Raw genomic sequence first — 23829 nt, 5'->3', positions numbered from 1 at the left:
TGTCTTTCAAAACAAACTCAAGAACAATTTGTCCAGGTTTCTTGAAATTTTCCAGAAAGCTTTAATTTCAGACAGATTAATCATGACAAATTTAACTATAAAAAACCTAACTATAGTTTTGCAAAAAATATAAAGAATTTAAAATAAGGCTAAGAATGAAACAGCTGCTGCTACCTTTACTGTGGAGTTGCTGTAGCTATGTCATGGTTAACTTTTATGATAGTTGCAGTATTTAATTTAGTAAAAATTTGTCTTAGATGTGATAGTCACAAAACACAGATGAGACATATTTGCACTTAACGTGGTTGGACAGACCAATCCAAATGTCTGCTTATTTCTTTTACTGAAACCAATACACCTTAAATATGGAGACGGTAGTTTCCAAATGTTTTTCTGAGAGACATCAAACATAAATATGCAAAAATATATAGAATGATATGTGAAAGGCCCAACTGTGACAATAACTGTCCAGAAATGGGTACAGAATAAGAAATACTTTACGGTAGGTGTAACTGCATTCATACTTGTCAGAGCCTGACATGCTGATCAGATGCTGTAATGTTTTTTTTTCTGTAATTGTGAATGCATGACTATATGTGTGTATGGAAGGAGGAAAGAGAAAAAAATAGTGGATCACATCAGCTATGGAAAGTCAGCACACTCTGCTATATTCATGCTTGGTACTAGTAAGACTGATGCGGAAAACCGTTCAGCAGCATGGCAGTCCTATCAAGTGTGCAAACTGTGGATAGCATTGTAACACCCATGGAGGAACAAAGTAGGTCATAAGCTTTCAGTTTCACCATCAAGTAATTCACTGAACTGATAGTATAGTGGGATAGAGGAGGGTCTGCAGATTCTTTTCTATCTATCTCAAAGTGCCAACAAGATAGAAACAATGAAACAAAGGAAAGGCAGTGTAATTGGGAGATATTCTGGAGGTCAAAATAAAAGTAAACATGATGGAACACTGCTGCATAGCAAATTTTCTCCGGAAACCTAGCATTGAACACTAGCAGACAGTGATGAGGCCATGAATGTCTATCTGAGGCATCTGACTGCTTGTCAAAGAGCACTTAAGAAGAAAAAGGTCTAAAAAAGTGCACGTGGAAGGTAGGGATGGGTGGAGAGTTTGGCTAGTGGTTGCAATCCCAGCAAAAACAAATGTATCTGTGATTTGATATATTATCAAAGAGGAGAAATCTTGGCTATTTGTTGAAATACAAACCAAAAGGTTTTTCTTTCTTCTGTTGAAAGAGCTGAGAAAAAGCAAGAAAACAAAATGATATTGTCTGGAAATATTTCCACAAGGACCTGAGATGCTGTTTCTTGTTTATGGGATTCTGGGTTGTTCAGCAATGACTGCAAGGGTTCAAATTCAGCCATGGTGTCACCACTACGTTCAGAAGGAGTGATACGAGGCATGAATTTAACTCTGGAAATGCAAAGCTTTTCCCTAATCATCGCAATTTATCACTCATGTCTTCCCTTCATTATTTTAAATAGAAACAGAAGAAAGTTCTCAAACACACTGCCTGACCTAAGTTCAGCTGCTGCTGTTGCACTGAGACACTTGGTTTCTTCAGAGAGACTGCATTACTGAAGCACAGGGGCAGGTTCACTTTCCTGAGGTTTTTTCTTACAAGAAACATGGGTTAAAATCTACTTTCCGTCACACTCCTCGCAAAAACAAACCAAAACAAAGGAACAAGAAACCATTTGAGAAGTTGGAAGGGATATTGGCTGCTTTGGCAGAGCTGCTTCTCAGTATCATTTCTGCCAGAGCCAATCAGGAAATCATATTTTTAAAACATTCTTTCTGAAATTTTTATACACCATGAACAAATCCCACAGATTAACATTTTCCAGAGCTCACTCCCTTCATCTTGGGAAAAATCCAAACTCTGGGGGGAAAAAACAGGGAAAACACAAAAGAAGGAAAGTTGCAGTCTCCATCAACTCTCCCCGTTTACAGAGTAAAATCTTCCAGGAAGATGAATCCAAAAGAATTGCAGTGTTGTTCTGCTCAGGATTTTAAAAGTTTTTAAAATAAAATCCCTAGCTTTTTACAGAGATCTGACCGATAACAAACCTATTACCCTCTTTAACTCCCACTGGCAGTCTCCACTTACAAAAGGCTGTGGGGATCTGAACAACAGGGGCAAATTTAGGAATACTGTCTGAGTTAAATGGAGAAACAGGCTTTCAACAGAAGGGACTGCTGTAGGTCAGAACTGAGGTATACTGACAGAAGTGTATATGTGGGGAGTTATTACTAGAAGAGCAGGAAGTAGTATAATACAGGATTGAGGTGCTTTGACAGTGCCGTAGGGGCTGTTTGCACATAGGAATTTGACTATATTGTTAACTCATCACTTTCACTAACATGTATAGTGACATTCTGCCCCCCAAAATGGTGAGTATCACAGTGCATACATGTAGCCCTGGTCTGTCTCTGTCTTTAATGCACTTTACTGTACAATGTCAGTCTCATTATTAACTGAAGAAAAGCAGGGAAGTTAGTGACTTTAGGGCAAGATGAGATCAGAACATGGCAACTTCAAACATGTTTCTTTTTGTCTTGTTTTTTCTTTTCTAAAAATGTCTTGGGGTCTGGCAGCTCTGCAATACAGTTCTGGAACAAAGCAGGATTGAGAGAGGGAGGAATGGGGGGTTGGTAACCACATAATTTCAATGATGCTATAGCTCCACACTGCTATTCAAACCAAGGGGTAAGTAGGATAGACATACTGGTGAGGTATTTAGTGTATGACATTACTGGCACAGAAGAGGGAAAGTGTTCCCCCTGGCTAATGAAAATGGTAAGACAGTCACCCTGAGAAAACTGTTTGCTGATTGTGTGGTGAAACCCCTGGTTTAAATACTTGCTTCCCCCCCACATAAGTCTTCTGGGTGTAACTTGGGGGCAAGTGAAATTTCTGATCCTACACACTTCATTAGATTTTATGTTGGTTGTATCCTTTTTGCAGGAGGGGAGGGACTTTGAAAAGGGGGGATAATAAAGAAATAGAGCCAGATGGTGTCTGTGCTTTTCATCACACACACCTTCCAGCAGCTGATTCTCTAATATGTAACAGTGACCAGAGACCACACCTCACAATATATGTTAAATATCAGTTTTTCTTTACTGTTCTGGTGTTTCATCAGTTCCTTCGTCGCATTACAAAGAACAACAGGGAGCAGTAGCAGATACAGACTTTGTTTACAAATATATCAAATGCACTATACAACGTGGGAGGCCCAAAACAACATGGCGGTGTACTGTTGAGGCAGACATGAAGAGAATGAATTATAACTGGGACACACTGAGGAAAATGGCCAAAGACAGACAAAAATGGAGAACCTTCGTTGCTGCCCTACACGCCAGCAGGTGTAATAGGCATTAACTAACTAACTTAACTGTGTACACTGTGAAGATCTGCTCAGTTTCTGTACTCGTTTGTCCCTTGTAGTCTGTTATAGAACTGATCAGAAATAGAAACTCTTCTTTAAGTAATCACCCGGGAATACAGTCTTTGCTTTTCCTGTTCAGATGAATTACAGCTATCCATCCCATTGATGAGATGAATCTCTGTCTCTCCTCTCTCTAATAATCTGTATGCACAGTGCTCTTTTAGCCACATGTACCTTTTCAACCAATGTCACATGAATCCACTGTGTAGTTGTTTCTTGGATTCATCTCTGGTTGTGTGCTATACTGTACATTCAAGTGTGCTATACTGTACATTCAAGCAGAGGAATGAGGTCTGGTTGCTTGGGCCAGTCTACTGGGAGTGGGAACTGTGAATCCTGGTGCATCTCTCAGTAATTATGGTCTTTACCAGCCAGGAAAGTACAGCTTTTCTACACTGGCTGCATGCCCTTATCAGCTCTTATTTTAGTCACTCCCCTGACAAATGTATTTTCATAGTACTGAAAAGAACTTCATACTCTTATTAATGCTCAAACATATTGCTACTCTTATTTTTTGTGAAATTTCCTCATAGTACTGGAAAAAATGCACCCTGTCTTGCTTCAGCTATTCCCATATATGTACTTATCTCATGGATGTAAGGGTGCATCTAGACAGCACTCTTCTGTTGGAATAAGCTACGCAATTTGTATAGTGAAAATTGCATGGCTTATTCTGAGTCTAAATCAAAGAGCTTATTTTGAAATTTGGTACTCTCTACACAGCGCCAAGTTTCAAAATAAGGCACTATTCTGACAAATCCCTTAACTCTCATGGAATAGTGGTTACAGGGATGCCAGAATAGCACGCCTGCTATTTCAGGAAATAGCGGGCGCTTTTAAAGATGCAGTATTGATATTTCAGGATACTTTGTGACAACTATTCACTCATCATACACAGAAATTTTTAGGCTTGCATGTCTGCCTTCCAAAAGGCAGACAAAAACAACAAGAGCCCTGCATGGTGAAATAATAGGAAAGTGACCAATGATTTCAACACAGTGCCATAAGCCAAACCAGTTATGGCAAAGGCCTGAAATAAATCAAGATGTTTGGGTTCACAATCCGAAGTTTCTACAAAAACCAAACCATCAGCAACAGAACTTGTTCACCTGTAGGAAAGAGAAGATACAAGGCAATTATGGAACTCAGGGAACAATCTCCATTGGTAGAAATGAATGAAATCCTTGCAAGTATTTTGATGAAAAAACTCAAATCTCTATTAACAGAAATGAGCCATCTGCTTTGAATGTTTTAGAAAATATGTCTCTATTTGTGCTTTTCTTTGATATGTTAGGGTGCTAGGAAGATGTTACAATGGAGCTACACTTCAATTGTGATCATTTAATTCATCCCAGACCTGCAGATTACAAAATTCCATCTGGAAATCTTTGTTTCATCATCTCAAAATCAAGAAGAGGATCAAAAAGATTGGTTCTTTTGTGCTTGTTGATAAGACATAAAAGACAAAAAATAATCTTGAGGATAACAAATTAGCATGGAATGAAAAACCAGTTAATGAAATAATGTATGAAGTAGAAAGGAGGGTAATGGACAGAATGCACGACAAGGGACGGAATGTATGTTAGTCTGGAATAGTACAACCCAGAAGAATAAAAGTTGTCACACATCAGGATGAAGGACTATATGCTAAAGTGGGCAATGAACTAAGACAGAAGGTGGGAAGAAAATGACTTGTCAGCAGAATGGTAGATGATAAAACATAGGACAAAATTATCAGATTCATAAATTGCTTACTGAAAACTGGAACAGTCAATATTCACTTTACTGTTATGGCACTGATACTTACACCCCAGTGGTCAAGGCACTAGGAAGGACAAGCTTTCAACAGAGCCAATGGAATTACAGCAGAGCAAGTGCAGTATGGATCCAGCAGGCAGGAAAGGCTTGGAAAGAATAACCGCCTTATAGTAATGATGATTTGTCAAAATCTCACCTGTATGGATCTCATTACAGGTGTGCATACATACCATGCATGAAAGATCAGAATCTCTGGAACAACAGCATCCCTTGTGCCCCCCCTGCCAAAGGTAAAAAGTCCAGACCAGATCCAGCCATTGCTCAGTTCTCTCTCTGAATCCCAGATAGGGAGGACAACAAAAAGTGGGAATGGAAGATGAGTTGTGCCAACATCTCAAGAATCACAGTTGCTGTAAGGTAACTAATATTCTTTTCTTCCAATATGTGTCTGTGGGGTCGAATCTAGGTGACTGAAAAGCAGTGACCTATCTGGAAAGTGGTACTGAGGAGCCCTGATTGTAACTAACTGAAAAATGAGTGTAACAGTGACCTACCAAATTTGGCATCTGATCTTGCTGTCAGGTTAAAAGGCATTGTGTTTAACAAAAGTAAGATGATTATTCCACATAGCTGCCTTGCCATTTTCACATATAGGGATGTTCCTGAAGCAAGGAAAAGACCCAGCTTATGCTCTAATGGAGTAAGCTTTATTTGGAGGACCATATGATAGCACATTCATATATACTGAATAATTTATTTTGTACTACTCTGAGAGATGGCTTAGAAGCACCAGAGAGGGCAATAAAAAGCTGAGGAGAAAGTCCAAAAGGCTTTTATTCCATCAAGGTAGCATAACAAAGCTCTTGAAACACCCAAGATACAGAGTTTCATATCTCCTGATGAGGAGTGGGGTCTTAACAAATAAATTAACACATTGCTTCAAATGAAATTCCAACACAACTCTGAGAATAAAGTAGGAATGAGGTCTCAACATCACCTGATCTCTGTGGAATGTTATGTTGTAAAACAGTAATACATAACTCTTATACAGCACTTTTCACAAGCCAATCTCAAAGCACTTTACAAAGAAGGCTAGTACCATCACTCCTTTAATACATATGATAAATCTGAGGCACAGAGAGAGAAAATGATTTGCTCAAGGTCACCTAGCAGGTCAGTTGCAAAGCTAGGAATAGAAGATGTTCTGTATTCTATTCCAGTACTCCATCCACTAGGCAAGACTCTAAGGAGGGTCAGCCAGGAGAGTTTGGAGTTTACTGACCTTTCAGGCAAATGTAATGGGAATTGCAAAGAAGAGTAAGGCAGTGTCAAGTGCTTTTAGAAAGAGGTGCAAAAAGGTGAGCTTTGCAGACAGTATTGATATTCCACATTGGAGTAGCTTCTCTTACTGGTGAAGAAGCATACAGTAAATCCTTATTTTTTATATCATGGGGCATGCAAAAACTGAGTGACTCTATGGGATGGTGGCATACCACAACTGACATAGGTGAGACTTTTATGGAATTGAAAGAGCCCAGATTGGATTTTTTCTAAGAGATATACTTTAGGAATTATTTATTTAGGAAGTTTGGATTTGTGTTATATAGGAGGGCAGTCTTGATTATGACAAAATTCTCTTCTGGTTCGAGAATCTATGAATTTACGAATATTTTAAATGTAGAACACGGTCAAGGATGTTTGGTATAAGGCCCTTCAATGGTTCAAAATTCTGTTAGGCTGCCATTTTTTACTTCTTCCTTATGGAGAGCTTTCTACTTTGCAGCAGGATCTCTTGCACTAGTACAGGAAGTTAGCAGCCTCTGTCTGTTGTACTTAAGCAAATATCCAGGCTGTCAGATACAGAGACATTGGATTGGGATGAAATGTCTAATTTTGATTCTGTGATATTATATCTGGAGAGTCTGGAAGTTGTACAGAAGACTAGACAGTAATTTTGAGAAGACATTTGTCTGAATTGTCTTGACCAGGATCAGAACTGTTGCATCCTGTTTTATTTTGCACGACTCTTGGAATCAAGGGTATTGGTGGAAATGCACCAAAGATTTGACCCCTCCCCATCAAACAGGAGTCTCTGAAGATCTCTGAATAATGCCTCCCACAGAACAAAAGGTTGAACTTTTGTATTAGATAAAGTTTGAGGGGCAATATCTTTCACTGGATCAAATAAAAGCTCGAACAGAGAGTTTAGTGTAAATGTCTATTCGATCTTGTAGATAGCAATGACACTGTTAGTACCTTTCCCAGACCTGAAAAATACCTCTGTGTAGCCTGAAAGCTCATCTCTCATCAGTAGAAGATGGTCCAATAAAAGATGTTACTTCAGCCACCTTGTCTTTCTAGTGTCATGGGACCGATATAGCTACATGAACACTGCCTTTACAATAATTTATTTTTTCTTTGGTGGCAAAATGTCTGTAATGGGTCTCCTCCGCTGATAAAAAATGTTTTGAGGATGGAGCTACTCAGAGACAACTTGTGGTTGATGATGGATTGTCTGCTCAAGAAGTCTCACTCTATGAAGAGCATTGTTAATACCAATGTCCGTTAACTTGATAGCCTCATAGCACAGGGATGATGAGTGGCCATCTCCTTGATTATTTATATAGTACACGGCAGAGGTAATGTTTGAGAATTTGTACTGTGGAGTTTTGTAGAACAGCTGGAATACTATGCAAACTAATCCTATCACCTGTAATTCTAGGGAATTTACATGAAGAATCTAATCCCTTTGAGACCAAAGCTCTTGTATCTGGAAGAGTTCCAGGTGTGTGCCCCAAGATGTCCTGATGCATCTTTGAATAATATTTTAGTTGGAGGAGGTATGGAGTAAGGTACCCTTTTCTAAACATTTTTTGTGTCTAATCACTATTTTAGTGCACTGTGACAGAGCGCCTGCCCTGCACTGGCCCTTTAAGAACAGAACTCAGGCCCTGAGCGGGGGCTGGGAACAGAGAGGCCAGCTGAAGCTGTTAGGGCAAGTGAGAGCCCAGCTGGCAGCTATCTAGTGCAGCACAGTTGGCTTGGAGAGGCCAGCTGAAGCCTTTAGGGTGAGTGAGGGCCCAGACGGCAGCTATATAGAGGAGCACAGTTTGCTTAGAGGGGTGAACCAGTGAAGGGCTGACTGCAGAGGAAGCAGGAGCTCCCAGGAGGGAGACCAGCTGGGGATAGCCAGCTAGGGCTGGGAGAGGGCCAGCCAAGACTCCCCCTGGCTAGGGGCCGGAGGCAAGGCCCAGGGTTCAGAGGCGGATTACAACGCAGCCTAGGTGAGCGGGGCAGTAGAGGTAACCCCAATGCCAATGATGAGCAACCCGTACAGACTGTAACTTGCCCTGAGAGGGGCTAGATGAGGACAGTCAGGGGGCACTGAGGCACGGTGGGAGCGTGCACCCTGACATGCACATAGGATGGGAGATGTCTTAGCCAGCCTTATAATGGATTCACTTGAAGTCTGGTTAATGGTTTCAAATATATTTTCTGACATATGGCATCACCACTAATGACATCACATACATGCAAGCTGATAGATGACCTGGAAGTTAGAAAAAATTATTTTTGTAGTGGTCAGATCTGATTTTACACAATTGATTACCATCTTCTGAGTAAATTTCTAGACAAAAAGGAATGCCACTTATTTTGGCTAATTTTCATAAAGGTCCCTGAACAGGGATGGGGCATATGGGATGTAGGGACTGAGCCTGGATGGTATAGCCATCCGTGATAACTATCTGTTTCTATCAGAGCTGATGCCTGAAGGAAGAAATCAAGTCAGCATCCAAAGGTAGAGGGCTTAGGGAAGTTTTCTAGTGGTTCACGTGTGGCTCTTGAGCCTCACATCAAACATGTTAAATGGAAACAGATATAGAGTGACTAATCACTGAAGATGATAGTCTCGTCCAAGAAAATCTTGCTGCTTGGGCAGGTATTTAGAAAAAGTTTGTGTTGAGTGTAGATAGGTGTCTTCTGCTACCGTTGTTCCTGGTATCTAAGAGCCTGTACTTTAGGGCTGAGTTTCACATGTCAAGAACAGAGCTCTGGAGTACTTAAGGGAATGCAGCACAATGACTGTACGTGCTGAATAATTCTGTACCTTCAATGTACAAACTGACAGATACTTCCAGCCAGAAAATGTAGCAGTCACAGCGGTGGACATGAATTTAACCATTGATTTGCTGAATTAAATGCATTCACAGCTGCTTGTATCAATGTTTTTATTACAACATTGAAATATGGTTTTTAACGTCTCTCTAGAGTTTCTTAGAAGCTTGGCTAAGAATGGAGATAAAGTTATCTCATTTGGGATAGGGTATTTTTCAAATAAGGACCTGTAATTGGGAATTCTTAGCTGCCCTGACGCTGATAAGTTTTCCACCAAATAAGTCCAATTTTGGGGGAATCTTTTTCTTTAGTGGTGTTCTTGGTCTGCTTGATGTTTTCACTGACTGCAGAAACTACCATAGTGCCAAGTGTCAACATGTATGCCAAACTGTTCAAACCTCTTTTGGGGTATATGATGTCTTTTTTTCTGCTGTCATAGCCAGAGTTGGTAGTATAGCTGATGTCCACCACAGTGTCCTGATTGGGTCTAAAATGCCCTCTCATTCATAGATAGAGCTACATTAGAAGGAACAGATGAGAGCAAAATATCAAAAAGTTTGTGAGCTTTATCTTCACTTACAGATGTTGTGCTGTCAACAGTACTAGTAATGTGGACAAGTAGCTTCTAACATTTTTTTAAAGTCATAGGGGGATGATACAAGAGCCAGAGAGATGGCTTTGATCAGGAAACACAGTGATAAGTTCCTAGAAAATGAAGGGTATTTATTGTACCAGAAGTTCTAGTGCCATTTCCTCCTATGCCAGTGACTCTTGTGCTCTCCCTCTGCAAATGGTGGACAGGAAGGAGACCAGCTCCCAGATGTTGTGGAAAGGGAGCCACAATATGCCCAACAGGGCCAACATGGTGCTTTGTAGTGGTAAGGCTGGGTCAGAGAGGATTGACCTTGTGAGACTGGGTGTACAAACCCAATACGCGCCAGATCAGAGCCCCACCTTGCCTCACACGTCTGGAGTGACAGGCCTGAAGTGAGGACCTAAATGGGAGAAACCATGCTCAGTTGACGGCAGACATAAAAGAACATACTATCTGTCTGGGTGACTTCAGGTCCGCATCTAATCCTAAGTGGGTGCTGTGGGAGACATACTTCATAACGTCAGGCCACTGCCAAGTTGTAAGTGGATGCACTAGAAATCTAAGACAAGAGTCTCTGGGTTGTAGAGACAGACCTTCTCCCAACCTACGTGACCTTCATGTACACCAAAATCAAATATTTTACTCCTTAGCAGGCACATTGATGAATTCGGGGGGAGGGGAGGCAGGGGTGTTGGCACACGTTTATAAAAGTTGCATTCAGAGAATGAAGTCCAAAGAGGTTTATTTCAAGTTCTCTTGATGGCCAGTATCCATTGGACAGAAAATTGAGAACCTCATACAACAGGACACATAGTTGAGACATAAGAATTACATACTGAGACAAACATCTCAGTTTTTCAGAGCTACAATGTAGGACATAATTCTTTACCAATCTATATTTCTGTTCTCACATCTTGTGCTTTTACTTCTTTCCACCTCTGCATCTTATAACTCCTGCTTCTCTTTTACTCCCTCAGTTTGTTGTCAGTACTACACATGCTGCTTTCATTGAACTGATTTCATCTAGACTTTGGAATGATACACTGTATACCTAATGCCTATAACAAAGAACAGCAAGAAGACCTGGCAATATGTGAGGATGATGAACACTCCTCTCACACTATGGGCACGTCTAAACTACATTCCTCTTCCGAAAGAGGAATATAAATGAGCCCGATTGAAAATGCAAATGTGCAGATTTACAAATCTCGTGCTTCATTTGCATAATCGCATGAGCGCTTTTTCGAAAAAGAAACCACAGTCTAGACTGAGTTCTTTCAGAAAAAAAACCCTTTTTCGAAAAAACCCCATCTAGTCTGCGGTTTCTTTTTTAAAAAGCCCTTTTTCGAAAAAGCGCTCTCATGTACTTATGCAAATGAAGTACGAGATTTGTAAATCCGTGCTTCATTTGCATTTTCGATCAGGCTCATTTACATTCCTCTCTCAGAAGAGGAATGTAGTTTAGACATAGCCTATGGGAATTTTTTTTTTAAAAGTGGCCTTTTTCCAAAAAAACTTCACCTACATCTAGACTGCTGTAGTATTCTTTTGAAGTTAAACTGAAAGAATGTGGCCTTTTTTCAAAATCGGTAAACCTACTTTTACCAGGAAGAATGCCTTTTTTCGAAAGAGCTCTTTTGAAAAAAGGCATTCTTGAATGCAAACAGAGCTTTTTCGAAAGAGAGTGTCCAAATTGACTGGGTACTCGCTCTTGGAAAAGCGGATTGCTTTTTCAAACTCTTGTGGCTGTCTAGACGATCTCTTTTGAAAGAGGCATGTATCTAGATGTAGCCTATTAGACTTAGCTGGCAGCATGGCAAGACATACCTAGAAAACTGGACCAAATATAAAATACATGAGATAGTTTACATACATGAGAAGTTTATGCATGGATTATTTCATTTTCTTTGTCTGAATCAGGATTAGATGTGCCTACTCTTGTGTTAGCATACATAAAATCACATTATTATTAGAAACAGAAAAAAACCAACTACGGCACTCCCAGTGCCAATGGGTAGCAGAATGTAACACTTCAGAAGGATAAAAGGGCAGAGTTGATGCTCATAAAAATAAGAAAGAAAGAATGAAAGAAACAAGTACCCAAAATAAATGAATAAGAGCACCTACAGGGAATGAAAGGATAGGGTGGAAAGAATCCAGAAGGTAAGGCAGTGAGGCTACAGTGAAGGTTGTGTCAGTGTGTCAGGATGAGAGATGATATTTACACTGGGTTATCTCTACTAACTGAGGTAAAGCACTTCTGTTAGATTTACAATCTCTGATCACACAGTACAGGTTGGACCGCCTCCCTGGTCCGGCACCCTCGGGACCTGACCGGTTCCAGATGAAGGATTTTGCCCTACCAAGGAAGGTCATTTTTGGATCCCTGCCACCAGCCCTCCTGGCCCGGCCGGTTCCCCACCTCCTGCTAGCCCCACTCTCCTATCAAGCCTGCTGGGCAACCATTGCTGCCATGGCTTTGGGACCCATCGGGTGGCCACACGCCATGACTCCCTGCCCCACCAAGCTACCGCAGGGCTCCCAGTCCTGCTGGGCAGCCATGAACGAGATCTCCCAATCCCGTTGGACATCTAACTATGGGAAGCCCACTGCCCTGCTGGGATCTTTGCCACTGGCCCTCCACCGGGACTCTCTGGTCCTGCAACATTTGAGACAGACCATGGATGTTGCCAGACCAGAGAATCCTTGTGTCATGATCATGAGGGTTAGCCAGCAACCTAGGGACTACGGGGTTAAAATACCTAACCTAGGTAGAGTTGGCCGATAGGAATGTAGGTAGGAATTTCAAACTGGGACAAAGGAATGTTTGGTTTCTCCCTCCTTTGTCCTGGGCAGTTTCTCCCCAGCTACTGAGGGAGTCAGACAGAACGTGTCCCTCCAAGAAAAGAATTCACTTTCTGTAAGTAGGGTAAAGTTTAGATAAATCTGTTAGGTTTTATTGTTTTATGGTTTGGGAAATGGGATCTGATGTCTGTGCATTTAAAAATGGGCTTTGCTCTCTTTTGTAACTAAGTTCTAGGCCCATGGTGGAGTTCCTCCACCATGAGTATTACTTTGTGACTTTTCCATCTAGTCATGATGTTTGCAACAGGAATATTGTGATGATAAAAGTTCTTTCTCTTTTCTTTTATTAACCTGTTATTGGTTAATTTTTATGTCCTGGTTTTACTTTAGGGGGTGAGATTTCCCAAGTAGTCTTTCCCTGGTTTCTTTATGATTACTTGGGTGGTGGCAGCGGAGTTTTTATCCCCAAAATCTACGTTAAGATTTTGGGGGGGAAGTTTTTTTTAACCAAAGCCTGGAAAGATAAGGTTTTGGGGTTCTTATGTGGGCCCCCACTTCTGCATTTATTCTTCCAGAGTGGGGAAGGAGCCTTGACATGTGCCTCCTGCTGCCCTTACTTCCTCTATCTTTGCAGAAGTGGGGGCCTGCAAAAGTACCCCAAAACCTGAGCATTTATGTAGTGCTGTTTGAAATAGAGCTATGTTAGCATCAACAGCAGAACTCTTAGGGTATGTCTAGACTACATATCTCTGCCGATGGAGGCATGTAAAATAGGCTACCCGACATAGTCAATGAGGCGGGGATTTAAATATCCCTGGCTTCATTAAAATAAAAATGGCCGTCACGTTGTGCCGGCTCAGCTGATCGTCGGCATAGCGCGCGAGTCGAGATGTGGATCGGTCAACAGGGGAAGCCTTTGTCGACCGCTCCCTTATGCCTCGTGGACCAGCAGGGTCCATATGGTGTGAAACGCTCTAGTGCACACTAGAATTTATTCCCCTTTAGAGCACACTAATGCACCATGTATACAAGACTTTTTTCTACCCTACTCACCAGAGGTGTATTGATGTCCAAGGCTAGAACAATTTCTTGAAAAAAACCAAAGCTGACTCCCTGTGCTATCAATCTCTTATGTTAATAATCTTGAATAAATTAACTAAAGTTTACATCTACAAAACTAAAAATGGCCTCTGTGGCAACATGGCTTTGCTTTCTAACATATAAGAAGTAGGAAAGGCTGTGGCAAATTCTCTCCTAGCATACATGGAACACTGGTTAAAAATGTTATCACATTAGGGACTGCTGGGTTGGAGAGCATTAATTAAACTCACATTCTTCCCTCCGCAGGGATATATATGAAAGGCTTGTGGTTGACACAGGGTTCTCTGTGGGGATACCTGGGAGGAGAGGCATCTAGCCACCACATTATCCTCATAATATTGTGTAGTGTTTCCTCTTTGCTTTTCTGGTGTGGTATGGAAGCTGAAGAAAATTTATTGAATAGAAAGCAGTGTGTTTAACAGACAGGCAACCCACATATGCCTTAATTTGGCAAAAAGCTAGTCTGTGAAAATGATAAAGACAGACTCAACACACTCATTTTCATAAGTTTTATCCCTTTCTCAGTTCACAGGCTGGCTAATGGGAAGATCTTTATCTATCTACTACATTGGCTTTTTAATTTGGCAGGAACATCATTTAGAACGTCTCCTACCTTCCAAGTGCTTTCTTCCTTTTCACCATCAACTTACCTCATCTCTCCATCCTTAATGGCATTCTTCAGCAAGAGCTTTACACACATCCTAATTGCCTACACACTTAACACCATACACGAATACAGAAGCATTGCAAGAGAAGTGATTCAAATGGAGTGTGAGATCACCAAGGAGTGTGAATTAATCACATTATCAATTATTTTCCATAAAAGGGATTTCCTCAGTTCAAACCCCAAGGCATGAAATTAAAGTTTGACTGTCAAAGGTGGAATAAATTTTCCAGCTGATTGATTTGTGCAATGATACTTGTGTAATTTGGCAATTAATCAAGGGAGTGTAGCAAGAAATAGAAAAAATCTTATTTTTTCTATTCACTTTCTAAGAGTTCCTTATTCTGAATAGTCATTATTAATAGCCACCTCCTCTGAGTTAATATATATTTGGAGCAACTTAGTGCTTTGGGTCATCTATCTGGCACTGTTTTCAGCAGCTGAGCTTAACATGCTCAAAATATGTATTGTCCAGGTAGAAATATTACCTCTGAGCTCATTCGTTATTGACCAGGATTTAAGAAAGGCTTGGATACAATGTACATTTCTTGTGAAAAAACAAAAAGGGTCTGATTGGAACCATTTTCCAACATGAAGTTAATGGTACATTGCATGGGACACATTTCCTTCTCTCTCTCACATGAATCATGGTGTTGCTTTGCACATACACATATAAACTCAATTACATGCCCTGGAAAGTTCTCCCCATAATGTCTTGAAACAATAACTTGATTCTTAACACAAAGAAGAAATAAAAAACACAATAATTAAGTAGGAAACATCCACATGCATAGACCACGTGAGAAAAGGAAAGGAAACACACCCAAATTTCATGAATCACACAGAAGCAAGATGCAAGAGTGACTGTGGGAAACTTTTCTACTGGTAAGGAAAGCTGTTTCTCACCGTTCTGAACAAAGTGGCTGAACTAAGAGCATCTGATTGGCTATGCCCAAATACCCTCCTCCTCATCCTATTGGTTGAGAGATGATAAGGGGAAGAAGCCCCAGAGCAGCATGGGAATGAAATAAAGACTTGGTTAGTATTTAAAGTACAGGCATAACTGTGAAGTAGTACTAATAGGAAAAAAGTGGTCTCCAACTCCCTGTGTCCTCTGCTCTGCTGTTTTCCAATTACTTCACCATTGGAAACAGCTTTCTTAATTCTCTTTTAAACTGTGATCAATTATTCAGAATTTGTTTACATAAACTGCTATCTTATATACATTCTTTTGGTTCTTAACCTGTTCATGCTACCAATGCCTTCATTTTCAGTCAGGTGTGTCATATGCATTTGGAAAAGACTCTTGTTTCACTACAACATTTCAGCGTGCAAAATAGCAGATACTCTTCTTCTCACACGGAAACAGAGATTTGGATACCACTGTTTTGAACTGCAATCTTGATAATCCTTTTCTCATAAAGAAAATACGGCTGACACCTGCAAAGAGGGTCCTGGAGGCCTCAAGCCACTCATTCACAAGGTTCTTCATTTACAACTCCAAGAAATTAGGGAAGAGGAGTGAGGAAGGTGGTTAAGGAGTATGAACATTTTATACTCATTTCTCTGTCTGCAACACTTTTATCCTTTTCAGAGCAGTGAACACCATTTCTTCAACACCTTTTAACATTATGATTTTAAGAAGGAGTCTGGTGTGGAGATATATATATATATATATATAGGTTAACTGGTTAAGAATAATGTTTAACCTGTTAACCAATAAAAAAGGGGTGGGTGGAGGAACCACTCTAACCCAGCTGGTATGGAGCAGGCCCCTGCCACAGACAGGGACTGCTTCAATTGGGCTGCAGCGCCCCCACCTCCAGCCCTCACTTGTTAACCATTCACATCCAAGTGTGTATGTGTTTAGACTCCTCCATTTTCTACTTTCATTCCCCTGGAACTGCCATGTTACAGTGATTCATTCTTCAGCAGAGCAGGATGGTGATCCAGCTCCCTTTAGAACCCATCAATGCAGCTTATAAATCAGCCAGAGGATTGAGAAAGGTCGCAATCTCTCAGTCTAGTGAGCAATTACAGTTTCTGAATGTTTTAATTAATCTGGAACACATGAGGTTTCAATATGACACTTATAATTAGGCTGACAGCCTCTGTTACCCAAGGGATGGGTATCAAATACATGGCTGATCTTAGTCAATGACATGTGGGGCTCAACTATGCCTCAGAAATGGTAAACTGATCTTCTTTCAGTTCATGGCCCTTTGAGCTCAGGAGCAACCTGTGCTCATCTCACACATACAGGCTGGATTTCCTTCTGGGAAATGCAAGTAATTGACCACACACAATCCAGAAACCTGGAAGTTGATCCTAACCAAGATTTTCTGCTACCCGCAGAGAGAAACTGTTCAGGACCCTTCTTATTAGAGGTAATTATTCTCACATGAGTTACAGCAAGAGTGATGAAGCCACTCCAAGCACTTCAGAACATGTGACTTGCACTGAAATCTGAATGGGCTAAGCTCCCACCTTTCATTTCATGGGATATTTAAGACATTAACATTCCTTTGTCTCCTCTTCACCTCACTAAAAATAACCCAGCATTTGGGAGCATCAGTGCATCTTGCAAGGATCTTCAAGGAAGCCAGCAAAAGAGCTGCAACCATTTCTGTCTTCTAAGTGTACTCTGGAATGTTGGTTTTGGTCCCTGATACTTCAGGCATATTGTGGAAAGCTTTATATGACTAAAAAATAATCAGGCCCAGTCGTTAAAAGTCATTTTAAAAGACAAAAATAGAGAAGTATTACCTGGTCTGGAGAAGGTTTGTGGTTGGTTTGGTTGGAATGGGATGAGGATTTGAGGTGGTCATCCTCATAGTTATCTGCCATCAACTTCATGCGATTCTGAGTCTGTGAGGGAAAAAGAATGAAAAATTCAGTGTACTCAGATGAAAGTAAATGTAAGTGCTAAAATGCAGAGTGAAATAGCCAAGGAAATGCATCTTAGAACACTGTGCACTATCCTGTGCATTCCAGACAAAGCCCATGAAAATAACTGATATTTAAAGTCCACAATAAAAACCAGTTAGGTATCTTCTCATAATTGTTGTTCTTTAAGATGAGTTGTTCATGTCTATCCCAATTAGGTGTGTGCGTGCGTGCATGCATGTAAATGGTGGCTGGATTATTTTCCCATAGCAGCACCTGTAGGGTTTGTCTGGGTACCCCCAGGTGCCTTCTTGGTGCCCAATATAGAGCCCTGTGGACCTGCTGTCTCTTCAGTTCCTTCTTTCCAGCTACTCCAAGAGCAGGGTGGGAGGGTGGGTACTGGAATAGACAGGAACAAAGAACAATTACGAGACGGTACATAATCACTTTTTCTTTGAGTGCTTGTTCATGTCAATTCCAATTAGGTGACTCTCAAGCATAAGTTTAGCAGGTGAGGTCAGAGCCAACCAGTGATTGCAGCACCCCGTCCTCTCTGACTTGCTGTGTAATAGCATAATGTGAGGCAAATATATGGACTATGATGCTTCTCTACAGATCTTCTGAGTGGGAATCTGTGTGAAAAATGCAGTGGAAGAAGCTTGTATTCTAGTGGAGTGCACGGTGATTGGAGATGCCGGAACTCCTGCAAGCCCATAGCACCAAAGCGGGAAGAGTCACAGTCAATACACTGCTGCTAACCGTGACTGGAGTTGTCAGACCCTCAGTCTGGCATGCTGCACTACGTAAGTGCCATCAGCCATATGACCTAGAAGGCTACTGCAGTTTCTTGCCGTGGTGGCGGGAAACCACCTGAGACCTTGAATGATATCTACTATGTCCTGAAATCTTGAGTATGGCAGGTATGCCTGGCTTGTGTCGAGTCCAAAACTACCTTCTCAAAGGAGACAGAGTGGATTTTTCCTTCTTTATTAGGAGGCCCAGGCTTTCGACCTGAAGCAGCCCTTGATCAGCTGTCATACGGGAAAGACCTGTATTTGATACCTGCCTCAGAATGCCGCAACAACTGCCATGCAGTTTGTGAAGACTCAAGGTGCCACTTCCAGGCCAAAAGGTGGGGGGACTATAAACTGGTAGAAGGTGCTGTTTACCATGAGCCTTCCTACAGTGAGCGACTGAGATATGAAAGTACATGTCCTTTAAGTCAAGGGTGACATACCAGTCCACTGGATCCAGAGAGGAAATAATGGAGGCAGTGAAAGCATGCAGAACTTGAGTTTCTTTACAAACTTGTTGAGATCCCACAGGTCTAGAATGGATCTGAGTTCACCCTTGGCTTTCAGTATTAGGAAATACTGACAATAAAAACTCTTGCCCCTGTGTTCCTGAGGAACCTCATCCACTGCTCCTAGAGATAGGAGTGACTGCACATCCTGAATTGCTCATGAGAGGGATTTCTGAAGAGGCGAGGGGTGGAAGGGCAGAGAACTGGATAGAGTATCTCATCTCTACTATGCAGTAAGGTTGTTAAGAGGCAGGTAATTGGGTAATTGTATCATTGATACATATTGTATAGACAACACCATTAGTCGATAAGGGAAGGTGCTCAGAAGGAGCTATCCCCACTGTGGCTCTACAGTTTAAATGCAGTAAGAGCCAGGGGCTCAGGCAACCCATCTTCTACTACATTTAAACTGCAGAGTCATAGTGGAAGTAGCTCCTACACCTGGCACAAGACGGAACTGAGCCAGGCTTGCTCAGTCCCAGCTCGTGCTGGGTCTAGCAGCCCGTTTCTATGGGAGTCCCAGCTCCAGAGCTGCTGGAGCAGCCTCTGTTCATGGTGGCCGGGACTGGCTATGGACAGGGGCCCTATTCATGGCCAGCCCAAGCTGCCGCAAACAGAAGCTGCTCTGGCAGCAGCCCCTCTCTGCGGGGTTCTAGCAGTGAGCTGGGACCACCCCCACGGACAGGAGCTGCTGTGGCTTTCAGGCTGATTCTTATCTAATATAGAGGCAGCAGGGGTGGAAAGGAAATGTGAGTAGTTGAGACTTGACTACCTGATAAGCCTAGGCTTATTGGGTAGTCGACTAATTGACTACTCTTTTACATCCCATCCCTACTATTCAGAGCACCCATCAGTCTGACGTGACACAGGGCCTCGCATGATAGAAAAGGGATAGCTGCAAAGAAAAGTTAAGGTGTATTGGTTCCAGTGGAGGATCTAGTATGCTGGGCTTGATCATGCCTTCAAAAGGCCTGTTTTGGGCCCAAAGACTGGCCAGAACCCTGACTAGATGACCCTCCTATTTCTCCTCCAAATGCTGTCCTGTTGGTTATGGGGGAAGAACTGCGGAGGACGTTGAGGCCTAACATACTTGTGCTATGTCACTGGTTTATGAAGACCCAAGTACTTGAGGGTGGCTCTGGAGTCTTTGAGAACATGTAGCCTCTTATTTGCCAGCTGCAAAAACAGAATGGCACCCTTAAAGGGGAAGTCCTATATAGTCTGCTGTATTTCATATGGCAGATCCAAAACCTGGAGCCAGGAGGCTCTCAGGGCCACTCCAGTAGCCATAGCTCCTGATGCGGTGTCAGCACTATCTGACATACGTCCTGAGCTTCTCTACAGGCGTCAGCTTATCCTTCTTGATCAACGTGGAGATTTCCACTTGGGAGCCTGAGGGAAGCAGTTTTGTGAACTTAGCCAGTGCAATAGATGTACAAGTATCTATTAAGAATGACCTGCTGGTTGCAGCACCCCCTACAGAATACACTTTTCTCCTGAACAGGTTAAGCCTCTTAACCGCTGTATTTTTGGAGGACGGTCCCTGAAACTTTTGTCACTCATGCTGGTTAGCTGTGTCCACCACAGGGGAGTCAAGGGATGGGTGGGAATACAGGTGTCCATATCCCATAGAAGGGATGAAGAAACACCTCTCATTGCACTTGGCAATGAGCACAATGGAAGTAGGGATCTTATTATTGTCACTTATAGTTTTGATAAGTGGCAAAGCAACCTGGGAGGCTCCAGAAGGGGTTAAGACGTACAGCACTGGGTCTCTCTCTTTGTTCACCTCCTCTGCCTTGATGCCCAGGCCCTGGGCAGCTCTGCATAGCAACTGCTGCAAGATCCTAATGTCCTAAAGTGGAGAGGGTCACTGTGGTGCCTGTGAAAGCCTTGTATGGAGAAAACAAGGGTGTTAGGGTTGGGACATGCTCCCTGCCATCTGCCACCAATGGGTTGCGTTGTTTTCAAGGGTCTTGAAATTGTTCCAATTCTGACAATGCATCTATGGACGCTAAGAGCATGGAGTGGATACTGATGTTGACACCACCACCTGGTGTTCTGTCAGCGCTGGCCCTAGCCTATGCAGAAGAGGAGGAGGCAATGCCGACAATGGTGCCTCCTCAGTAAGTCCCATCCCCATGAGAGCCAGCGCTAGTATTGGTGTGAAAGGGTCTTGGACCTGAGACCACAGTTGGTGCCAGATTGGTGAGTGGATCTGGTGCCAGTGCCATCCTCAAAGGTTTCAGCATGAGGTGAAGTGCCAAAGAGAGAAATGCCGTAGAGGGAGGGACAAACATGGCTGAGGCTACTGAGGATGGGACTGAGTGATGTCCTTGGAACCTACCCTGGCCTTGATGGAATAGACAATGAGGTGCATTCTTCCACTGAAGGAGTCATGGCGCCTGGGGTTGTGGACAGTCTCATCTCAACCTCAATCCCCTGCTCAAACTCATTCTGGATTGGTAGGAATCCGACTCCAACCTTGAGGTCTCTGACACTGAAAATCAGGGAGGTGCCAAGCTTCCAGGCACCGAACAATGGGAGCTCGGAGAACAGATGGGCTCCCTGTCTGGGTGTGAGGGTGCTGCTGGACTTGGGGAGGGGAAATGCCTTGACATCGTAGCTGGCTTCCGTCTTGATTGTTCCTATGAATACATGCATTCTACCAGTGATAGGGATTTCTCTCCCATTTGGTGGAGAATGGTGCCATTAGGTGCATCAAGTCTTTAGCCACCATGAAGGCCTCTGGCACCAAAGGAAGTGGCAGATACTGGTCCAACATAACTCGTGCATATTGGGGCTATGGATGTGACTGCCCTGCCTTTGGGGGGATTTTGAGGAGTGGCCCGCTTGGGGTTGCACCTCCCTTGAATTTGCCAAGGTTTAGCCCTGTGGCTTCATCCTCTTCTTGAGGCACTGGTGAATGAAAGTGGTGCCTCTTCGATGGTCCCCAAATGGACCCGTGTCAGTTCTGAGGGGTGTCCTTCAGAGCTGAACTAAAAGATGGTGCAGGTGCGCTCTGCACCGACAAAGACGTGCTTGGCAGTGGGTCTCCTGGGCCCAGGTCCAACTGTGGATATAGAGCCACCGTCATTAGAGTATCTTTAGTTACTGCTCCCTGTCTTTTAGCATTCTAGGTCATAGCAACTGCAGGAATGATCATGCAGGTCACCTCACCCAAGAACTTCAAGCAGGAAGAGTGAGGGTTGCTCTTCCCCATGCACTTTGCGCAAACCACAACGCTCTTGAATCCTGTAGATTGTGGCATGTCATGACTTCAGGAGTCCTAAGTTGTGGAGAAGTTGGCACAATTTAGAGCATGAGTTCCAGGATGTTCCAGTCTACTATCACCAGGGATAAGAAGGAACTGAGGAGGGGACAGGTTGGCAGGGCTCTATATAAGTCACCATGAAGATGCAACTCCAGGGGGCACCCCTACTGACCTTATCGGCTCTGCTATGGGAAAATCTTCCGGCCACTGTGCACATGCACACACCTAATTGGAATTGACACGAACAAGCACTTGAAGAAAACCTATATTTATACAATATACTATAGATTAAGTATAACCACAGAGCAAAACGAAAAATTAACTGGCACATACAGACCATTTCACTTCACTATACAGCTAAATTAACTTTGAAATTAATTTTCTTCTCTTCTGAGTTGCACTTAATAAGCATTGCACTCTGCATGTGTGTACAAAGGAACTAGGTTCTTGATTAAACTGCTTTAGGGAAAAGGCATCAAAGTGGACAGCTCAATGAAAACATATGTTAAAGTCAAAGTGTTGGCCAGAAAGCAATCTATGAAGACATATTAATAAAGAGATACAAATCAATATTGAAGCTATTATAATTGGCATAGTATAAACTTACACATCAGAAAAAGTACATTTGAATACTCAAATTCAGTTTTCAAATTGGATATAGCAGAAATAGAAAAAAAATCCAAAGAAAGGTAAGAAAAACTGAGAGAGAGTTTGTCATGTAGGAATTTATAAAGCAATAATTAGCTTGCAGGGAAGATGAATTAGAGGTAACATAATAGAGTTATATCAAATAGCAATTGCATGAAGTCAGTTGGGAACTCCTAGTTACCATTTCATAATACAAGAACAAGATATATCTAATGAAATGAAAAGGAAACATTAAAAAACTTACCAAAATAATTACTTTGATATTTTTTACACAAAGCATACATCACATATAGAAATCATGGCAATATGATATTGAGCTTCAGGTTTAGTTAAAATTAAAAAGCCATTATATTATGTGTATCAATAATACCACCATCCACAGGCAGATTAGAGAGAATAAAATATCTTTCACCTGGAACTAGGTACTAACAAAGATACAATACTGGGGTAGATGTATCATCAGTCTGGTCCAGTATGGTAATTCCTATGTTCCTCTTTCCTGAACTGCACTTAAGTCGAGACTGAGGAAACGATACAAAAGTGTTTTGTATGGGGCAGGCCTGCCAACAGGGGAGGAGAGGCAAAGGGGGCAGTTGCCCTGGTGCCTGGTGAGTCAAAAGGGCCCATAGCTCCCAGCTGCCACTGTTGCTACCACAGGAGAGGCGATGGTTGGAGCCCCAGTCTCTTTAAATCATAGCTGGAGTGCCATGCAATGTGCTCTGGGCTGCCTGGGTGGTGGTGGTGGGGGAGTTGATGTGCTTTGGTGGGTGCTGAGGGTTGGCTGCCCCCACCCCTTCCATCTGAGGCCCCGTCATTTCTGGGAACACAGAGCCTCTTCTCCCCCACACCTCGCCCAAGAGCCTGGCAAGTCTGTCAGCCCTCCTGGTATGGGATGTATTCAGTTAATGGTTCTCAAAATGAGATTCATAGAATACTAAATGATTGTCTGAGGAGAGCTGTTGTATCACATGGTGTCTGCTCTTTGTTGCCAGCGACAACATTCTTTAAAAGATAGCTAAATACATTAAATACTAACCTAATATTACTATCCCAACAAGCAAATGCAAGGGAAGATGTCCCTGAGACAACTGCTCTATTAAAATGTGTTCCCTATAATATAAAAAAGTTTGAGAATTCTGTATTAGGTAAGATAAACAACTGTTTTTCGTATGTCTTTATATATTACATAGCTAAATATTACTAAG

General features: G+C 42.2%; 1 protein-coding gene and 1 long non-coding RNA gene across 8 annotated transcripts in view; one reads left to right on the top strand and one right to left on the bottom strand.

Moving 5' to 3' along the window:
• ERC1 (ELKS/RAB6-interacting/CAST family member 1) overlaps nt 1-23829 on the bottom strand; it is a 507898-nt gene that overhangs the window by 34170 nt on the left and 449899 nt on the right. For 5 of the 7 annotated variants that reach the window (XM_075941054.1, XM_075941075.1, XM_075941087.1 and 2 more), the window contains one exon: nt 17280-17381. In XM_075941054.1, the coding sequence (XP_075797169.1) occupies nt 17280-17381 (102 nt within the window). Of the gene's footprint in view, nt 1-15419; nt 15487-17279; nt 17382-23829 lie in introns of all 7 variants that reach the window. The other 2 variants (XM_075941081.1, XM_075941103.1) reach the window with 1 other exon arrangement.
• LOC142831292 (uncharacterized) overlaps nt 1-23829 on the top strand; it is a 128774-nt gene that overhangs the window by 70887 nt on the left and 34058 nt on the right. The gene's annotated exons all lie outside the window — the stretch shown is intronic.

The sequence above is a fragment of the Pelodiscus sinensis genome, chromosome 1 (genome assembly GCF_049634645.1).
Source record: "Pelodiscus sinensis isolate JC-2024 chromosome 1, ASM4963464v1, whole genome shotgun sequence".
In the NCBI taxonomy this organism is placed as follows: Eukaryota; Metazoa; Chordata; order Testudines; family Trionychidae; genus Pelodiscus; species Pelodiscus sinensis.
This window is presented reverse-complemented; position numbering and strand designations above follow the sequence as displayed.